The 19,787-nt window shown below is 49.9% G+C and overlaps 1 protein-coding gene across 8 annotated transcripts in view; it reads right to left on the bottom strand.

Annotated features, from left to right (window-relative positions):
* Positions 1-9,098: 9,098 nt before the first annotated feature.
* The window catches only part of ODAD1 (outer dynein arm docking complex subunit 1), a 28,385-nt gene continuing 17,696 nt past the window's right edge, over positions 9,099-19,787 (bottom strand). For 7 of the 8 annotated variants that reach the window (XM_077846598.1, XM_077846591.1, XM_077846599.1 and 4 more), the window contains 10 exons: positions 19,403-19,516; positions 15,734-15,801; positions 14,308-14,495; positions 13,966-14,100; positions 13,237-13,319; positions 12,960-13,128; positions 10,878-11,047; positions 10,667-10,770; positions 10,248-10,326; positions 9,099-10,171 (listed from right to left, as the gene is read on the bottom strand). In XM_077846598.1, coding sequence (XP_077702724.1) covers positions 9,650-10,171; positions 10,248-10,326; positions 10,667-10,770; positions 10,878-11,047; positions 12,960-13,128; positions 13,237-13,319; positions 13,966-14,100; positions 14,308-14,495; positions 15,734-15,801; positions 19,403-19,516 — 1,632 coding nt within the window. In that variant the 3' untranslated portion in view covers positions 9,099-9,649. The remainder of the gene's footprint in view (positions 10,172-10,247; positions 10,327-10,666; positions 10,771-10,877; positions 11,048-12,959; positions 13,129-13,236; positions 13,320-13,965; positions 14,101-14,307; positions 14,496-15,733; positions 15,802-19,402; positions 19,517-19,787) is intronic. The other variant, XM_077846593.1, reaches the window with a different exon arrangement.

Below are 19,787 nucleotides of genomic sequence, written 5' to 3'. Positions count from 1 at the left end.
TACTGGTCAAGATTCAAATGCATTATGGTCAGATTATGTGGTCTTGATGCCGTTATGGGACAGATGTTCTAATGTTCATTTCAGTCTCATGGGGCTGATACTGTCAATTGCCTGGCCATATTAATTTTTCTCATCCTATTTACTGAGGGTACGTAGACTTGTTTTTCCAGAGTTAGCACTGTTGAAGGTTTTTAAATGCATTTTATGGGACCCCTGGGTGGCTCAGCGGTTTAGCACCTGCCTTCGGCCTGGGGCATGATCCTGGAGATCCGGGATCGAGTCCCGCGTGCGTCGGGCTCCCTGCGTGGAGCCTGCTTCTCCCTCTGCCTGTGTTTCTACCTCTGTGTGTGTGTGTCATGAATAAATAAACAAAATCTTTTTAAAAAATGCATTTTCTGTTTCTTCATAATTGATGGTGGGCGGAGCTTATATCCTTGACAGAATTCACTGGCTTGGGGTCACCTGGGTGGCTCAGTCAATTAAGCATCTGCCTTCCGCTCAGGTCATGATCCCAGAGTCCTAGGATCAAACCCTGTACCAGGCTCCCTGCCCATCGGGGAGCCTGCTTCTCCCTCTCTTTCTGCTCCTCCCCTCTCATGCTCTCTCGCTTGCTCTCACTCTCTCTCTCTCTCAAATGAATAAATAAAAATCTTTAAAAGAAAAAAAAGAATTCACTGGCTTGGATTCCTAGAAAGCTATGGAAAAAGGTGAGTATTTGTCATTCTTTTTCTCTTAACTAAGCTCCCTTTCCCAGTTGCTCTCTGGGAAATTGGATGAAATTCCCTGAATTAGCACAAGCAACTTTAGGATCATTGAGATGAAGGTCGTGTTCCCAATAACACAACCCTCAAAACACAAGAGTCCTCACTCCCTAGTAGCATGTTTTTGGGTGTCTATGGTTGCAACAGATTACATTTCTAGATTTATTACATGAAGCCAACACTTAGTTTTATTAAGAAGCATTTTAGGGGAGTTTTTTATAACTTAGGAGTTAAATGATAAATGATAAACCTGGTGTCAGGAGTTTTTTTATGATTGCTTCTAGTATATTTCAAAATACTGAATTTCTTTGATGTTGGGTGGGATGAGGGCCCAGTATATGTCTGAATGGTTAAGCTTCTGGAGTGTTTTACATTCTCTTACAAACAAAATTTTTGACTCTTGATCTGTCTTATTGAGCAAACTTATAATACAATATCTTACTAGAGAAGCAGATTATCAAAATATTACAACTTTGTCAATTCTTGGGTGATGTATTTGTAGACAATGTTATTAGATGCATAAGAGTTTGGGCATTTTCTTTATTGCAAGTGAGTTTTCTGTTTAGTTTGTTTTAACCACCTTTTCTACTAAGAATTTTTTTTGTTCATTCATGTATATGGATGAAAATTTATGTACCTCTTACTGTGAGCAAGACTTTACATATATCACCTCGCTTATCACCACTCCACAAATAAATGCTTATCATCTTATAACTCAGGAAACACGCATAGAAGATAAGGAAACTTTCTGATATTAAATAGCTTCTTTTGAGTTCCAAAGCAGTAGGTGTTTTCATTGTCAAGCTTGGGGTTTAGTACCTGTATTAGTTTCCTCTTGCTGCTGTTGCTGTTACAAATTGCCACAAATATAGTGGCTTTAAAAAACTCAGATTTATCATCTTACATTTCCAGCAGCCAGAAGTCCAGAATGGATCTCACTGAGCTAAAATGCCTTTTTTTTTTTAAAGTAAGCTCCACACAAAACAAACTTTTATCTCATGTTTTCTTGTGGATACAAGATTTATAGAGGTGTGGCTCTCTCCTGATTTTTCATCTCCTCAACTTTTTAAGATTTATTTTTTAAATTTTTATTTATTTATGATAGTCACACAGAGAGGGAGAGAGAGGCAGAGACATAGGCAGAGGGAGAAGCAGGCTCCATGCACCAGGAGCCTGATGTGGGATTCGATCCCGGGTCTGCCAGGATTGCGCCCTGGGCCAAAGGCAGGCGCTAAACTGCTGCGCCACCCAGGGATCCCTTAAGATTTATTTATTTAGTTAGTTAGTTAGCTATTCATGAGAGACACAGAGAGTCAGAGACATAGTCAGCAGGAGAAGTAGGTTGCCCGTGGGGAACCCAATGTGGGACTCAATCCCAGGACCCTGAGATCACGACCTGAACCAAAGGCAGACACTCAACCACTGAGCTACCCAGGCATCCCTCTTCTCAATTTTTAAAAAAACTGGGAAACATAGCTACCCAAAAGTATATGAATACGTACAAATAGAGTTAAAAGTCAATAAAGAGATCACTACACACTCACCATCCAGGCCCATCACCAGTTTATTAAATGCCCTACAATGTATGTCTGTACCTACAGGTGTTGCCTCCAAGTTCCAAGTGGAGACTATTATTGGCCATATGAATATTTATTCCTTTGCTCATCTTTGTTACAGCCTTTGCATAAATCTCAAATACCTTTTCTGATTTTGCTTATTTTTATGCTACATCACAGTGACTGAATATGTCTTTGTGTCCTGCTTTTTTCCAGAGAAAGAAAGATTAACTTGGGTGATTGGTTCTTTTATTTTCACTGCTCTGTGAGTTATTTTTTAGTCGAATTCATTAAAGAGACCTTTGTTGATGTATCTCACTGTAAATATTATAACCATTGTTGCTAAAACCAATTTTGATAAGTCTCTGGATTGCAATAAACTCCTGCACTAGAACCACTGGGTTATACAATCTGCATATGTTCAATAGCAAAGTATTTTAGGGAGCACCTGGGTGGCTCAGTCTTGGTAAGCATGGGACTCTTGATCTCAGCTCAGGTCTTGATCCCAGGGTGGTGAGTTCAAGCAAGCCCTATGTTGGGCTCCAGGCTGGCGTGGAGGCTAATTTTAAAAAGTGGGAGGGGGGGGCCAGGGTGGCTCAGTGGTTAAGCACCTGCCTTCAGCTCAGGGCTTGATCCCAGAGTCCCAGGATTGAGTCTCACATTGGGCTCCCTGCATGGAGCCTGCTTCTCTCTCTGACTATGTCTCTGCCTCTCTCTGTGTCTCTTATGAATAAATAAATAAGACCTTTTAAAAAAGGGGGGGGTATTTTAGGCAGGATAGTATAGCATGATTCCATTTATATGGAATTCCCCGAAGAAGCAAATCTGTAGAGACAAGATTGCTGATCAGTGGTTGCCTGGAGTTGGAGGTGGACAGGAAATTGATCGCAGGCTGGCACCAGGAAACCTTTGGGGATGGTGGAAATGATCATCACACTGGACTGTGGTGATGATTGCACAACTCTAATAAAAGTTTGTGAATAAATCATTGAATATTCACTAACTTTTATGTCTGTAAACTGTGCCTCAATGAACCCATAAAGGCCGGAAAGGAGGAGGAAAGGGGGAAGGAGAGCAAAAGACATCACAGGTCTTCTAGAGTGTCCACAGGTACGGGGTGCCCAAAAGCTAAGTTCAGCTTCGGGTGTTTGGGGAGGACTAGGGGCAGGGGACCCAGCCTGTGGATGAGAGGGCTGTCCCGCTGGGCCCCTTCCCTGCAGCCTCACCGCCTCTGTTCCCACTCACTGCTCTGTCCACGAATCTGGGTGCATTCAGGCCCTCCCCATCCGCCCCAGACCATGCGCAGGGAGCACCATGCCGAGGAAAAGAACTCTGCCTGGGTGTCGGAATCCCTGGACTCAACCCCAAGGAGTGGCGGGGCGGGGGGGGGGGGGGGGGGGGGGGCAAGGCTTTGGGGAGTCCTGCCACCCCCTGCCTACATCCTCAGTTCCTACAAGTGCAACATGGGAATTTGTAACAGCTGGTGTAACAAACACACCAAGCCCCTTCTAAATGCTCTACAAATACTAGTTCGTTTCCTGCCCGTGACGACCTGTGCCCTGCGTGTTGTTTCCCCATGTTGGAGCAGGGAAAACGGAAGCACAGAGAGGGTAAGCAAGCTGCCCGAGGTCACACAGCCCCCGGGGCGGGGTGGGGGGGTGGATTGCACCCCGGGCTGTCCGGCACCACGCGAGCGCCGAGCCCCAGGCGGGGAGGAGGCCTGGTCCTGGCGGAGGGAGTCGTGACTGAGGGTCCCTGTGTGTCCCCCGCACCGGGATGCGGGCTCTGGGAGCGGCCACGCGGTCTGGCGCACAGGGCGAGGCACTGCATGAACCCTGCAGAATGAAGCGCGGAGGCCGCCCCAGCCCTCCCGCCGCGCTCTGCTGGGGGAGCTGTGTGCCGGGCCGGGGCCTCCAGCGCCAGCAAACGGGATCCTGGGGCGACTCGCGACCCGGGGGAAACCGGGGTCTGGCCGCTCGGACGGAACGGAACGCGCTCGCGGCGGGGCACGCGCGCCCCCTGGCGGCGGAGTCCTGCCAGCACAGCGCCGCCGGGAGACCGGACGGTTTGCTCTGGGCGGGGTGGGTCGGGCCCAGCGGAGATGCTCTCGCCAGGGTTCGCGGCGGGGCCTGGGAGTCTGGGAAGCTGGCGGCGTCTCCCAGTGGCTTCCAGGCTTTTCTGCGATGCACAGTAAGAAACGATTTCGCAATAACACAGTTCCAGGAAATGCCCCCCTGTACGGCTTGATTTATTTTTTATTTTTTATTTTTTTTAATTCTACTCTGTTCCTATTTTTAAATGCTCATCAGGAAAAAAAAATTTTTTTAATTAAAAAATAAATAAAATTCTGGTCAGATAAATTGATTTAAATTGATTTACTGACTAACAAGTCTCAACTGATAATATTGGAAAGTGTTTTCTACTCCCCTAGATTATCCTCAGGTTTTGGGGTTCGGTTTTTTTTCAGCTGGCAAAGATTATGCTGGAGAAAAAGCACCCAGACCATTCCCCAGCAGTATCATTCTATCACCTTGTGCTGTCGCCAGGGATTCCCCCGCCAGCTCTGATTTCAAGATAAACTGGGCTCAGAGGGGTGAAGACATTTGTCCAAGGCCACACAGGTTGTATGTGGCAGTGCTAGTTTCTGCCTAACTTCTGGAAGATGGAATTCACTAAATGCTCCAAATTTCACTGCTATTAAGTACAGTTTAATTTGATCCTCTCTCCACTTTTGCCAATAAGATGGGACTGCACTGTCCTGCTGGTTTTTTATTCTGTGTAATGTAGATTAATGACATTCCAGAACTCCTGCTTAAAAACTCAAGTCTTGGGGCGCCTGGGTTGCTCAGTCGGTTAAGCATCTGCCTTCAGCTCAAGCCATGATCTCAGGGTCCTGGGATCAAGTCCCGCATTGGGCTCCCTGCTCAGCGGGTTGCCTGCTTCTCTCTCTCCCTCTGCAGTTCCCCTGCTTGTTCTGTCTCAAATAAATAATTTTTTTTAATGCAAGTCTGTGTATGGAACAGAGTGAATCTAAGATGGCAATCTTTGTTGAGTCTTTGTTGAGGTGACAACCCATAGCACCACTAGCATCTCCAACACCAACACTTTCACCACCAATACCATCACCATATTTCCTTCTCTGTCACCACTGGCTCATCAGCATGACCATCACCATAACTGCCAACCACATCACTATGCTCACTCTCACTACCCCCACCACCACTGTTACCACCAGGACTATTATCACGGTTCCCAATGTCACTACCATCACCACCACCACCCTGAAAATGCCCCACACCTCAAACACAGCATTCAGGAAGCCACTCATTTTGTCACCTAGTGACAGCCTTGGTCCAGCAAGCCTGCATTCTCCATCCCTCTCTCTACCCAGGGCCAAAGGGAATGTGACTGTGACATTGAGGGCAGTGCTTCCTTCTTGGCAACCAAAAGCCAAGTTTGATTCGCCAACCAAGAACCAGTTTGATTCTCTGGCTTCTCTGTAAGTGGCTTTGGATGTATTCTGGGCTTGTTGCCTCACAGTGACCATCTACAAATGGCGAGCCCAGCCTTGGACCATGGGAAAGGTAGAAGAGGGTCTGTTCAGTGTAGGGCTAGGACCCTTGAGGGGTTGAGAGTTGGGTTCAGCCTGAATCCCTCCTGCTAGAGTGGCTCATGAGACCTTTGGAGGAGGAGGCCCTGGGGGAGTGGGATCACTGTGTTCACTGTTCTGTCTTCAGGAAGATAGAGGAAGTCATTGTAGATGGCAGGTAGGGCAAGTAGTCATGACTTTTCTTCACACCAAGATGTGACTCCCTGGGTCCCAAATGTCAGCTTTGCTTCCAGAAGCCAGGGGAGCTGCTATTCCCTTCTCCTTCCTGAGATATCAGCTTTTAAATTTCTTATTCACTGTTCTGTCCCCAGAAGCTACTTACTACAATGTATGGCACATAGTATGCACTCAATTTGTCAAACTAATGGGGAAAGAGGGAGATGGCCTTCTCCCCTGCAACTGTAGAGAAAAATATAGTATTTTTTATCATAAAGTTAATTCAAAGGATCTGAGTTGAAAGTGTGTAAAGAGGAAAACTTTTACAAAAATACGAATTTTTTCTGGTGCACTAGAGAGATTGTAGAAATTAGTAATTTGCTCCAACTTGCCCTGTTCCTTATTAATATTACTCAGAAGCAACATCAACAGTGTTTTCTGGGATGCTAAAAACTATAGAAATTGTGGTCATGTCCAGTAGCTGTTCCCTCTGGAAGATTTTCACCTGGATGAGTGGTCTTACTGGATTATTTGTGGCCTGGCTGACTTCCTACATGCAGACTCTGAAAATGCAAGTAAGCTTTCTCATCAGATCAGAAGATCAATAGCCCTTTCCTCTTTTCACATATGCATGTGGAAAATTAAATCCCATGACTCTGATGGATTAATTATTTTACAAATAAAACTAGTGAGCCTGCCTTGAGTTACATGGTGCCAGATCACTCACAGCAGAACTTCCGGGATGGGTGAGCATGGAAGGTGGCGACCCCTGTTGGCTGTCCAGACAACACAGGCCCCCTGCCAAGCTTGTTCATTCCAAAACAGGAATTTTCTTTTAAAGTCTGAAAGGTATACCAAAATACTCTACAAAGGTTTGAATTAAGAGAGAACCTGAGGTACCCAGGTGGCTCAGTGGTTGAGCATCTGCCTTTGGCTCAGGTCATGATCCTTGGATCCCAGGATCGAGTCCCACATAAGGATCCCCACAGGGAGCCTGCTTCTCCTTCTGCCTATGTCTCTGCCTCTCTCTGTGTGTCTCTCATGAATAAATAAAAGTTTAAAAAAAGAGAGAGAACCTAATTTCTGTTATTCTACCTCATATTCTCAATTATTCTTTTTTTTTTAAGTAGGCTCCATGCCAAACATGGGGCTTGAACTCACACCCCTGAGATTAAGAGTGGAGTGCTCTATGGTAGGACCCAGCCAGGCATTCCTGGGTCCCCAAAAAACTTTTAAATTTTTATGTTTGTTGACTCAGAAAAAAGTAATATCCTTCCCAGAGTCATCCAGAAAATGTACTCCCATACTGTTCAAATGTTTTTGTTTGTTAGGAATTTCTTCGTAAACTTTGTACCTAATATTCTGTACCAAGAATTCATCACTTGTACAATAACAGAATGATTGCAGCCTCTTAGTCTTGTTATGAAAATATGCATTTATACTTCCGTTGACAGAATTTCACCGATTGAGAACACACAATTTTTTGTCTCTGCCTCTCTCTGTGTGTCTCTCATGAATATTTTTTTTAAATCTTAAAAAAAAAAACCCTCTGTGATCTAGCAAAGAAGCAAAAATGGAGTTTTCCTGCATTGGCATTTTTTTAAGATTTATTTATTTATTTGAGAGAGAGTGAGTGAGAGAGAGAGAATGCAAGCAGGGGGAGCAGCAGAGGGAGAGGGAGAAGCTGACTCTGCTGAGCAGGGAGCCTGATGAGGAACTTGATCCCAGGACCCCGGAATCATGACCTGAGCCAAAGGCAGACGCTCAACCAACTGAGCTACCTAGACGTCCCTTAATCCCCATGTTTAGATTTTTTTTAAGGATCAAGCCAATAAGGTCAAGCACCATCCATTTAAGAGGAGCTGGTTGACCTCCTGGAGGTCAGAGGTCATGATATTCCACTAGAAAGTTCTCCCTGCTCAGTGGGGAGTCTGCTTCTCCCTCTCCTGCCCCTTCTCCTGCTCATGTTCTCTCTTTCTCTCTCTCTCTAAATCTTTTTTTAAAAAGTCTTCCAGGTGTGAACTATTATCAACCTATTTTAAGGAGAACGAGACCCAGAGTATTACCTTCCTTGATTAGGAAGGCGGATGATGGATTATCCTTCTGGATTGGGCCAGATTAAATTAGACAGGGCATTCAGGAGGACCAGAAAGAGTGACCCCTGGTGTTTTAATCCTCCTCCCTCCCAAACCACCCACAGCAGGAAGAGGACAGTCGGCTTTATCTCTGTGACTCTAGCGTCAGGGAGGGCCTCAAATACTCTTCCTTCTCTCCTTCCAGGCACACTGACAGATTGCATGTCCCACCACCCCTTCCCTTTGAAGTTATGCATCATCGAATGACCTACTTGAGTCAACAAATGTGAGTGGAAGTGACATGTATCATATCCAGATAGAAGCTGTAAGAGTCATTACAGCTTTGCCATTTTCTCTCCTTCCTGGTCACAAAGAATTGACAACACTCTGGAGAGATGCTCTTCCATCGGCCTGGGTCACAAGGATGATGTGGAGCAGAGCCCTGAGGTGACCACAAAAGACCAGTTACACGGGCAAGTAATTAACCTTTGCTGCATTAGGCCACTGAGATCCTGGGCTTGTTTGTTACTGTAGCATAACCCAGCCTATCCTGACTATACATCCTAGTTTTCAGTAGAGCCTGAAATGTGGTGGTCTCAAAAAAAAAAAAAAATAGGGTCACCTGGGTGGATCAGTCGGTTGAGCATCTGACTCTTGGTTTCGGCTCAGGTCTTGATCTCAGGGTCGTGTGATCAAGACCCATGTTGGGCTCCCTGTTTAGCAAGGAGTCTGCCTGAAGATTCTCTGTCCCACCCCACTCACTCACACACACACACACTCTCTCTCTCTCTCTGTTTCTCTAAAATAAATAAATGACTCTTGAGTGAATGAATGAATGAGTGGCAAGGAATAGGGACAAGGTCATAAATTTCTGAGCCGGAAGCAGAGGAAACAGCCAAGTCTCAAGCTTGCTCTGTCACATATACACTTGGAACCAGGCTGGGGTAAAAATCAGGCTCTGACCTTTATTTCCTATGGTCACAGCTCATGCTGACCCTGACATCACTGCTCCAATTCCTCTCCCACTACTCAGCCATACTGGGGGCTCCTGCGGAGCACGAGGAATGAGGAGCTATAGAGACAGAGACATGAGGTACAAGGAGAGCCTGGGTCTGGGAAAGGGGATTCAAAGTGTGGAAGCAGAAACAGGAGGCAGGGAGACAATGGGAGGGCTTAGTACAGAGCTGGGGAGAGAGAGGGGATTGCAGGACAGAAACACACGAACGAGAAGCCGGGAGAACAAGCGACTGAGAGACACACAGGGAAAGGAGGGTTGGAATAGAAAGGGACCAGGAGACAGCGGAGGACATAGTGAGGGGTGGGTGGAAGCAGATGGGGATGTGGTGCAGGGTGGGTGCAGGGTGGGGGCATACAGATGTGGTGCTAGACTCACAGAGGCCCAACACCGGGAGAGAAATGGAGAGTCACGGGCCAATCTTGAGGCAGAGATGCCGAGATGGCCAGCCAGGAGCCCCAGGCAGAGTGGGCGCCCTAGTCTTTGCTGGTGGTGGAGCCCGGGTCGGTGCTGGAGGTGGGGCCGGGGCTGGAGACCTGGCCTCTGCTGGAGCCGAGGCCTCCGCTCGATTCCGACCCGGTGCCTCTGCTCTCCGCACCTGAATGGCTTTCGTGGCCTCTGCTGGATCTCAAGTACCCAGTGGACCCCAGGTAGCTCGTAGAGCTGGGGGTCCTGAAGGTCACGCGGCCTCCCGTAGAGGCCCGGCTGGAGAGTGGGGCTCCCTTGGCACTGGTGGAACCGAAAGTCACATGGCCCGTGCTGGAGCTGGGCTCACCAAAGGTGACGCGGCCGACGTTGGAGCTGGTGGCTCGGCCTCCACTAGATGCCAGGATGGACCCAGGGATGGCACTGGGGCTCCTGACGATCACCGTGGGTGTCCCCGAAGTGACTCTCTGGGTACCAGAGATGCTGGGGACACTCAGGGAGCTGTCCACCTTCCTCACGGCCTCAGCCAATTCCTTCAGCTGCTGCTCCCGGGCCAGCTCTCGCACCTCCAGCTGCGGCAGGAGGCAAGTTAGGGTCCCAGAGAAGGGCTGAGGGCCTGCCCCGAACCCAGCAGGCTCCCATCCTCACCAACTTCGTCACTTGGTTCTGCAGCTCTTCTTTGCTCATAGGATAGTCATCTTTGGCCTCAAAGCCTGGGGTGTCCTCCCTATTGTGGGGTGGGGGTGGAGGAGACAGGAAGGGGGGACACTTTCAGCCACAAAAGGCTGATGGCTGCTCACTGCTTTACCCAGAAAACTTAGCCAGGCTCTGGCCAGCCTGAGGGCCTTTTGCTTTTCCCATCCGCCTGGGGCCAGTTCAGTCCCCTGGAGCTCCTACTCCTTCCAGTCCCCCCACATCACCCACTCCCACCTTGTACTCTCCCCACAGCCACACCCACCCTCTGCTACCCAAGAGCCCCCCTCCAAACCCTCCATCTCATTCATTGCCCCCTTGGCCCCCACACAATCTCCTTCCCCTGCTCCTCCTTCCGGCCCTGTGTGCCTCACTGATTGTCAGGGAGCTGAGGCGGTGCCATCTTCTTTGGAAGGTCCTCCGGGCTCTGGCCCAGAACCAGGAGGGCAGCATTAGCCAAGCTGGGGGAGGTGTAGCTCTGTAGGATGGATAAACCAGCTGTGGATAAATCAGCTCATCTCCAAGGCCCTGGCCTCCAAGATTCTGGCTCCCTGAACCACCCCCCAGACCCCCTGACTTCTGCACCTCCACCTGAACATCTAGGTAGGCCTGTACTGTCAGGAGTTCCACCAGTCGCTTCTCGATGAGACCCAGGAAGAGGCCTATGTCCTGGTCTCGCATGTGGGTCTTGACCCCCAGCAGGTCTTGGATGATGGTGCTGTCACACTGTGCCTTAGTGAAGAGCTCCTGAATATCTGAGGTCAGAGGAGACAGGCTGTCACAGACTCAGTGTCTGCTGGACACCCCCCTCTCCTGCCCTGGAGTCTCAGCTGCCCCAATCGATGGAGCCAATAAGCAAGGCTCCCAGGTGGAAAGCCACTTGCCCGAGGTCAGCCAGCCAGGCAGTAGGAAAACATTGCTGTGGCCATGGAGCTCATATCCACAGAAGGCAAAGAGTGAGGGAGGTCAAAGGGAAAGCAGACAAAGGCATCGCCAGCTGAAGGATGTCTTCACGCAGCTCAGTCTGAAGCCTTGACTTCCATCCCACCCCACCACCCCACATTGCCGGATCTCCCCAGAGAAGAACTCACACGGGTTCTCCACCGGAGAGCTCAGAGGACATTAATGGCACCACCCAGGCTATCTTCTCTGTTGTTCCTTTAATACTGGACTCTGCTGCACCCAACTGGGTTAACCATGGCCCTTGGCTGGCCCACCAGCCACTGTCATGACCCACTGTTGTCTCTCCCAGCTGGCCCATGCACTTGTAGCTAGCTATTATTTAAGTGGAATTAGCTATTGTTAGTGACATTAGAAGGCACCCATTACCTTGACACAAATCTGTAGCCCATGGCACTATGTCTCCACCACTTGTCCTGGAACCACCTCCACCTGAGCTCTAGGCTCATATATAGTTTGCTCCTGGGGTCCCTCCCTGAACATCCCCCCACAGTGCTCACACTGGGCTTGGGGGCATCCCCATACCCACTCCTTCTTCCAAGTTCCCTATCTCATGGAGGGGCCTTACCCTCCCTTCCCAGGCCAGACCCTGTGCTCCTCATTCCTCCCCCCACTACCCATCCATCCAATACCTCTGGGCCCTGTCCCCTTCTTTCCATCCTCCTCCCCCAACCCCCTGTCCACGGCCTCTCCTGCTCAGAGCCCTCCCATGGCTTCCCAGTACCCCAGCCTGGCACCTCTTCAGAACTTACTGCCCTTCACCTCCCACTCACACCCTTGCACTCCTTCTCCACACAAAGCCCATATCCCTAAAGTACTTCCAGCCCTTGGACCCACCTGCTGGGAGTACCTCCCACCCCCAGCTTTTCAGTTAAATACTCATCCTTCAAAATCAGCCTCAAGCATCACTGCTTCCAGGAAGCTTTCAGCCACCCCAGCAGAACTGGTTTCCACAAGCAGCAGGAGCAGTGGCTCCAGGCCCCTGCACTCAGAAGGGCCTTGCCTTGGGCTTGGTGCTCTGCTGTGGCCATCTTGGTCAACAAGGGGCCCCATCTTTTTATTCTATACCTGGCCCAGCAAATTATGGCAGAGTTGAGGCTCCCACAGGGTCCTCCATCCTAGCCCCTGGGATTGTTGTGAGTATCCAGCACCCATGCTAGTCTCCTCTAAGTCTCCCTGACCTTAAGGCCCTCCTCACTTAGCACAAGACGTGGTGCAGTGGTCACAGTCCAAGGTCGTGGTCATGATCAGGACAGAGAAAAGGAGAATCTGCCGGCACAGGGCTCATACTGTGACCATGAGATGGCTCCTCTATTTGCTCACCAGCACCCTGGCCACCTTCTTAGCTTCCCATCAATCAGCCCATCCAAGTCTCATGACAACCCACAAACTACGTATGCACTGCCATCCCCCTGCCAGAGAGGCTGGGGCCCAGGAGACCACACACCAAGGTTCCCAAGTGATAGAGCTGGCTTCAAATCCAGGGCAGCCTGACTCTTGAGCGCTCTACAGCAGAAGGATGGCAGGATGGATGGATGGATGGATGGATGGATGGATGGATGGATATGGGATGGATGGATATGGGATGGACAGATAAGACAGCACACAAAGGTGCTGTGGAAGATCTCCCTGTGGCCAGCTGGGAGACCAGCTCTCCGGGTGGCTCATCACATCCTCCCACATGAAACAGCTGGACCAGGCACTCACCCGTCTTGAGCTTCTCCAGCTGTCTCCGAAGGTCCTGGAAGCGAGCCTCTACCCTGAGGGCCTCCTCACGCACCTCATCGGTGCGCTGCTGCAAGTCCCTCCGTTGCTGCTCTTCCTGCTCTTGCCGGTTACCCTCCCTGGTGCGCATGCTCCCCAGGGCCTCCTGCATCTGTGGGGCAAGTGCCCATTGCCAGGGGTAGCTCCTGGAGGGGGGTGGCTACAGGAGGAGGAGAGGGGGACAGGAGAGGGCAAGGGAAGGGGGGCCTCACTCACTCACCTCCTTGATCTCCTCCTGCAGGTGCTCCAGCTCCGAGTTCTGCTCGTTGATGAAGGTGAACTCTGCAAAGTTACGCTCCTCCACTAGAGAGAGGAGGGAGAGGCAGGTCCAGGGAGCCAGAGACAGAGGGCCACACGGGACGGGAAAGAGAGGTGTCGAGAAAGACAACACAGACACCAACGGAGACAGAGAGGGAGACCCAGAGGCGCAGAAAGCTGGGGTGGGGCACCCAGGAATGCAGAGCGAATCAGAGTAAGAGCAACAGAGGGCGGCAAAGTCAGAAGTGTGAGACACAGAGACACAGAGGAAGAGAGGAGAGAGGGAGAGAAAACAGCAGAGGTAGACACAGGTGGAGGGAAGATGTGGAGAGAGACCAAGAGGCTTGGAACCCGGGAAGAGATGGGGCATGCAGAGATACACACCCAGAAACAAATGGACATAAAGACACATGGAGGGGACTGAGGGGTGCAGGCGGGAGAGAGACACACAGAAGTTAGGGCTCAGGAGGCCCGAGACAGAGAGCGAGAGAGACCGGACGGGTCGAGAGGGGCAGAGGCAGAGAGGCAAGGAGGGTGCACCTGACACCCCGAGTCGGAGCACCTCACGCCTGAGCGGAGGCCCCGACTGACCCTGTCGGAGCTATCAGCCTGTGCCTGATTGCGGGGAAGGAGGATGCTGCACCCCCTACCCCCCCCCCCACCTCAGCCTTCCCGCCAGGCCTCTACTAACTCTCCAGGTACTTCTCCACCAGTAGGTCCGGGTCGCTCTCCCCAGTCAGCTGGGACAGTTTGTTCATGGCATCCTCGCAGCGCATCACCAGCTTCTCCTGGGAGGTCTTCCGAAGGCCTTCGGCCACCTCCCGGGCTGGGGGCAGAGGGGTGATGAGGTCGGCGGCTGCCCCCCGGGGGCGCCCCGGGGTGCTGAGGGGCCCGGGTGGGCTGAGCAGAGGTCGTGCGCGCCCACCCGCTCCGCCCTGGGAGACCCCAAGCCTCCCCCCCCCGCGCCCCCCCCAGTCCCCTCCCCGCCCCTGGCCTGGGGGGTGGGCTGCGGAGGCCGTGGCTCCAGCCTCACCGCGTTTCTCGCGCTTCTCCAGGATGGCGGGGTCCGGCAGCCGATCGTTGTTCTTAAGCTTGAGGAAGCGGTGCAGCTGTTCCAGGTGCGCGATCTGCCGCTGCAGAGTCTGCACCTCCGTGTCGTTCTGGGCCACCTCCTTCTCTGCCCTCTCCCGTAGCAAGCCCATCTTGCTCTTTGCCTCCTCCCTGGGTGGGGGGTGGGGTCAGGGTGGGTGTGTGAGCCCAGGGGTCAGGGATACTGGGGATCCGGGTCAGCCTGGGGTCAGCCTGGGGTCCCAGGGCTGCGGCAGAATCAGGTTGCAGTTTTCTCCAGGCCACAAAGGGCAGAAAGCTTTCTAGGTTCCGAGAGGTGAGTCAGGTTAGTTGGGGGGAATCCAGGCCTGGGGGGGTAGAGGTGCCCTGGGCCATTGAAAGGGACTGATGGCCTGGCCCACAGAGGGGCACTGCCGCAGTGCAGGCACAAGGGCACGCGGGAGCCCGGGTCATGACGGTGTAAGCGATGGAAAAAAGAGGCAGAATGGCCAGGACAGCACAGCTCCACTGCCAGGAAATGCTGGGGCCAGGGAAATCCACTGACACACAAAGAAAACTCCAGCTAACCCGGGAAGAGGGGAAGACACAGTGACTGCTTCATGGGTACCAGCTTCCTTTGGGGTGAAGAGTGTTTTGGACACAGAAGCGAATGTCCTAAATGCCACTGAACGGTACAATTCAATGCGGTGAATTTTGCTACGTGTGTCTTAACGACAAAAAAGGAAGAAATCCCAGTAACCATAAGGTAGATTTGGGCTATCACAAAGGTCATGAGGAGTCATGTGCCATAAGTAAGCAGCAGTCACAAGATAGAAAGAAGATACCAGACAGGATGAATAGGAGGACACAGGAAACCATTGGGAGCAAACGACCAGGGCAGGCGGAAGCTCAGAAAGAAGCAGAGCTGGAGTGAGAGAGAGCAGGGAGTCCCTACCAGCCCCCGAGGCAGAGACAAGCCAATACATGCACAACAGCAAGTACTTCTGGATTCCACACTACATAACTCCGTCTGAAGGTGGCCTGAGATGATCTCTGTCTCTTTCAGCCAATACTGATAAGTAACAATCTACTCTCAGGGCCTGATGCTTCCCCAGCCCCTGGCTCCTGACACCAAGATGGCACCACATGTACCATCTTGATACATTCTCCACACACTCTGAGTGTTAAGTTCCATGAATAGACTGGAGCCAAAGAGGTTATCCATATAACCAATGAATGGGACCTTGCCCAAGGAACTGGAATATCCATGGAGGACAGAGAGGTGTACTTTGTTTAAAAAAAAAAAAAAAAAGTCTTAACAGTATATTTCTGGAGTCCTGAACCCTCCTGCAAGGTATGTACGGTACGGTGTGAGCACAGTGCATCCCCGGAAGGCCTTGGCGGCGCCCTACCTGACAGTGTAGGCAGCTGCAGAGGAGACCATGAGGGAGCTGACCATGTGTCGCAGAAGCTTGATTTCCTGCAAGAGAACAAAACCAAGGTTCTTCCTACAGCCTCCCCACTGTAGGGCATTCGTTTAAGGCCCCGTGGCCCCCTGAAGAACGGGGACTCCTGCTCCTTCCAAATATGTGGACCTTCCCAATGAGCAGTCACCAGAGAAAGGGATCTTATAGGTACCAGGTACAGGAAACCCAAACTGATGAGCTGGAATGCCGCCTCAGAAGGCCTCTCCCAGGGATCCCTGGGTGGCGCAGCAGTTTGGCGCCTGCCTTTGGCCCAGGGCGCGATCCTGAAGACCCGGGATCGAATCCCACATCGGGCTCCCAGTGCATGGAGCCTGTTTCTCCCTCTGCCTGTGTCTCTGCCTCTCTCTCTTTCTCTCTCTGTGACTATCATAAATAAATAAAAAATAAAAAAAAAAAAGAAGGCCTCTCCCAGTAAAACCCTCATCCAAGAACATTCCTAAGAGCATCGACCTAACTTTGTGGACTGGTGCAGAAATTTTTGTGGATTTCATAATGGTGATCACACGGATCTGTTTTCCAGTTCCAAAGAAATGTCTTTGCAGTAGATGGGTAAAAAGGGTTCTTTTGGGAGAAAGAAGGGAGGAAAGTATATATAGTGTGTATGTGTGTGCACATGCATGTGTGTATATATATATTATGTATACAATATACAAATATACACATATATAATGTATACACATGTAGTCATTCATATACATATGTATATAAACACATGTGCACACACACACAGAATGAAGTAGAAGAGATGGAGAGGAAATAGTGTTTCTCTGAGATACCTTCTGGAGTAGTTTTCATTTGGAAACCCCTCTTAAAGGGTTAAATATTCAGGGGCACCTGGGTGGCTCAGTCAGTTAAGCACCTGCCTTCAGCTCAGGTCATGATCCCAGGGTCTTGGGACTGAGTCCCATGTCGGGTTCCCCAATTGCTTCTCCTTCTTCCCTGCTCCACCCCACTTGTGCCCCCCCCCTCTCTCTCTCACACACACACACACACACGTGCAAAAAAATAAAATAAAATCTTTTTAAAAATAGAAGCAGGGATCCCTGGGTGGCGCAGCGGTTTGGCGCCTGCCTTTGGCCCAGGGCGCAATCCTGGAGACCCGGGATCAAGTCCCACATCGGGCTCCCGGTGCATGGAGCCTGCTTCTCCCTCTGCCTGTGTCTCTGCCTCTCTCTCTTTCTCTCTGTGACTATCATAAACAAATTTTAAAAATTTTTTTAAAAATTAAAAAAAAAATAGAAGCAAATGAACCTAACTGTACTTGCAACAAAAAGACAAGAGCACACACAGACAAAAAAAAGAAAAAAGGAATTAATTCAAGTGCCTTGTGAATACAATAATTTTGGATGGATAGCTAGATCTCCATACCCTCAGAGGGCAAAACACACTTCATATCTTGAATTCTGCTTCTTAAATTCAGGAGGTGGAAGTACAGTGGTAACAACTATAGACCTCTTTCGTGTACACTGTAGGACTGAGCAAATGAGTAAGTATACCAATGCTATTGAGAGCCAGGCTTCCTACTGTGGGAGACAAGAGCAGTGAAAAGATGAAAATGGGGAATGTTCAGGAATAACCTACCCAGTAAGGCTGGATTGGAATTAGGGGGAATCAATGTGAAATCATGGTTTCATAATATATGTGTGTGTTCCTTAATTGTCTCCAGAGAGAGGGCCTCAAAGCAATGATGCCCTGGTAGCAAAGAGGATGCTAGCAGTACCTGTGTCTTCATTTCTCAAAACCTCCTTCCTATCAGAGGGAACCAGGACTCCTTGGAGAAAGGGCTAATTCCTAGGTAGGGGCAGAACAAGAGCAAAAGAACTTGGACTATCTTCCTGTGCCAGAAAGTAAGGAAATGTTCAAAAAGAACCCACAAGGGGTGTCTGGGTGGCTCAGTTAGTTAAGTGTCTGATTCTTGGATTCAGCTCAGGTCCTGCTCTCATGGATCGTGGGACTGAGCCCTACATCCAGCTCCATGCTCAGTGAGAGTCTGCGTGGATATTCTCTTCCCCTGCCTCATCCCCCTGCTCATGTGTGCATGTGCCCTCTCTCTTTCTCTCTCTCAAATAAATAAATAAATCTTAAAAAAAAATAACCAACAACCATGGGGCACATCAAAAGCACACAGAAGGCAGCTTGAAGTGCTCCCACTAGCCAAATCTGGGACAAGTTGAACATCATCATGAATGATGACCACCGCAGAGTGAAATAAAAATCCAAATGCTTACTGATAACACACACATGCACAGGGGAGAATGAAAAGCTCTTCCTTAAAATGCTCCCTTACAAGTATAGGAGAAATGATAGAGGTAGAAAAAAAAATCACCATTTGGCAGCTAGTGACAATCATTCGGGCAAGATCATTAATGGACACCAAAACAACCGATTAAAAAGGTGTTGGGGAACAAGATATTTACATGGTCTTCGAGACTCTCCACTTATTCATCACAAAGGGAAAATTGCCCTACAGAAACATGGCTGACCAAGGGACCAAAGTCAACATCACTAGTTATGGGACCAACTACCATCATGTGCCTCCTACATAATGTGCACCAAGCATACAACATCCCTTCTGTGATACTCCTCCCAAAATGCGCAACATGAATCTCATCGCGAAGATCAATCAGACAAACCATATTGAGGGACTTCGTACAACACGACGGGCTTCCAAAATATCAAAGTCATGAAGACAAAGAAGGGCCAAGGGATGGTTCCAGATAAACGGAGCCTGGACAAGCAAAAGCAGTGTGGAACCCTGGCTTGGAGCCCGGAACAGGAAAATCAAATTAGTTATAAAGGACCATCAGAGAACCGTAAACAGGGACTATTCAGAATTGTAATAACATTGGGGCGCCTGGGTGGCTCAGTGGTTGAGTGCCTTCAGCTCAGGTCATGATTCCGGGGTCCTGGGATGGAGTTCCACATCAGGCTCCCTGCTTAGCAAGGTATCTGCTTCTCCCTCTCCCTCTGCTCCTCCTCCTGCTTGTGCGCTCTCTCTCGCTCTCTCTCAAACAAATAAATAAATAAAATCTTTTTTTAAAAAAGAATAAGAATAAAATGGTCTTATTCTTAGGACATACACCCTGAAGTTCTTAGGGGCATAATGTCTGCAGTGCGCTCTCAAATAGTTCAGCAATCATAATAATAAATTATTTTCAGTAAAAAATAATAATTAGAGTGTGTGTGTATATAAATATGGCAGATTATCAGTCTGGGTGAAGGACAGAGTTCCTTGTACTATTCGTTCAGGGCAGGGAAAGTGGAGGAGAAAGGGAAGGGTCCTCAAGAGACAGTAAAGGTTCTGGAGATACCCACAGAATGTCAACTGTCTTGTTGCTCATCCACTGACTGCCCTGGCTGATGATATTCAAAGTGACATCTCTGGCTTCTGCAAGTCTAAACGAGGCTGCTTTCTTTGTTAGAGGCAACCTGGAACATTTTCGTGGCCTCCATTCCCTCTGGACCAAAGTAAACCTATGACTCTGGCCGATTCCATATTTGAGGTCAGAGTGTTGTTGGTGGTGGGGTAACTCTTGCCTCCTCCTTCCTCTACCTGGGCTAGGCCAAGGGGTCCCAGGGTTCAGGGCCACTGACCTTCTGCAGCTTGCGATCCACATTCAGATAGCGGCTCCTCTCGATGCGCAGGAGATCCAGCTCCTCCCGCAGGGCCGCATTCCGTACCAGATGGATGTCAAAGTGACAGGTGACCTGGGGGGCGGGGTGGGGGGACAGGTACAAAAGTCTGTCTGAGACTCGGCCTATCTCCCTCATCCATGGTCAGCCAAGGAGAGGGCACTTGTCACATGTGGAACCTGTTCCCAATCTGGGGATCCTTAGAGCATTGTCCAACTGCCCTAAGAACCCAAGCATCAGTCTCCTTTCCTTGGGTTGACCCTCCAATCCCTCCAGGGTTGTGTCTCCTGATCCTTCTCTGGGAGCCCAGTGTTTCAGGCCTGCCTCCCTCCAGGACTCTGGCCCA

This window comes from Canis aureus, chromosome 1, assembly GCF_053574225.1.
Source record: "Canis aureus isolate CA01 chromosome 1, VMU_Caureus_v.1.0, whole genome shotgun sequence".
Lineage (NCBI taxonomy): Eukaryota > Metazoa > Chordata > Mammalia > Carnivora > Canidae > Canis > Canis aureus.
This window is presented reverse-complemented; position numbering and strand designations above follow the sequence as displayed.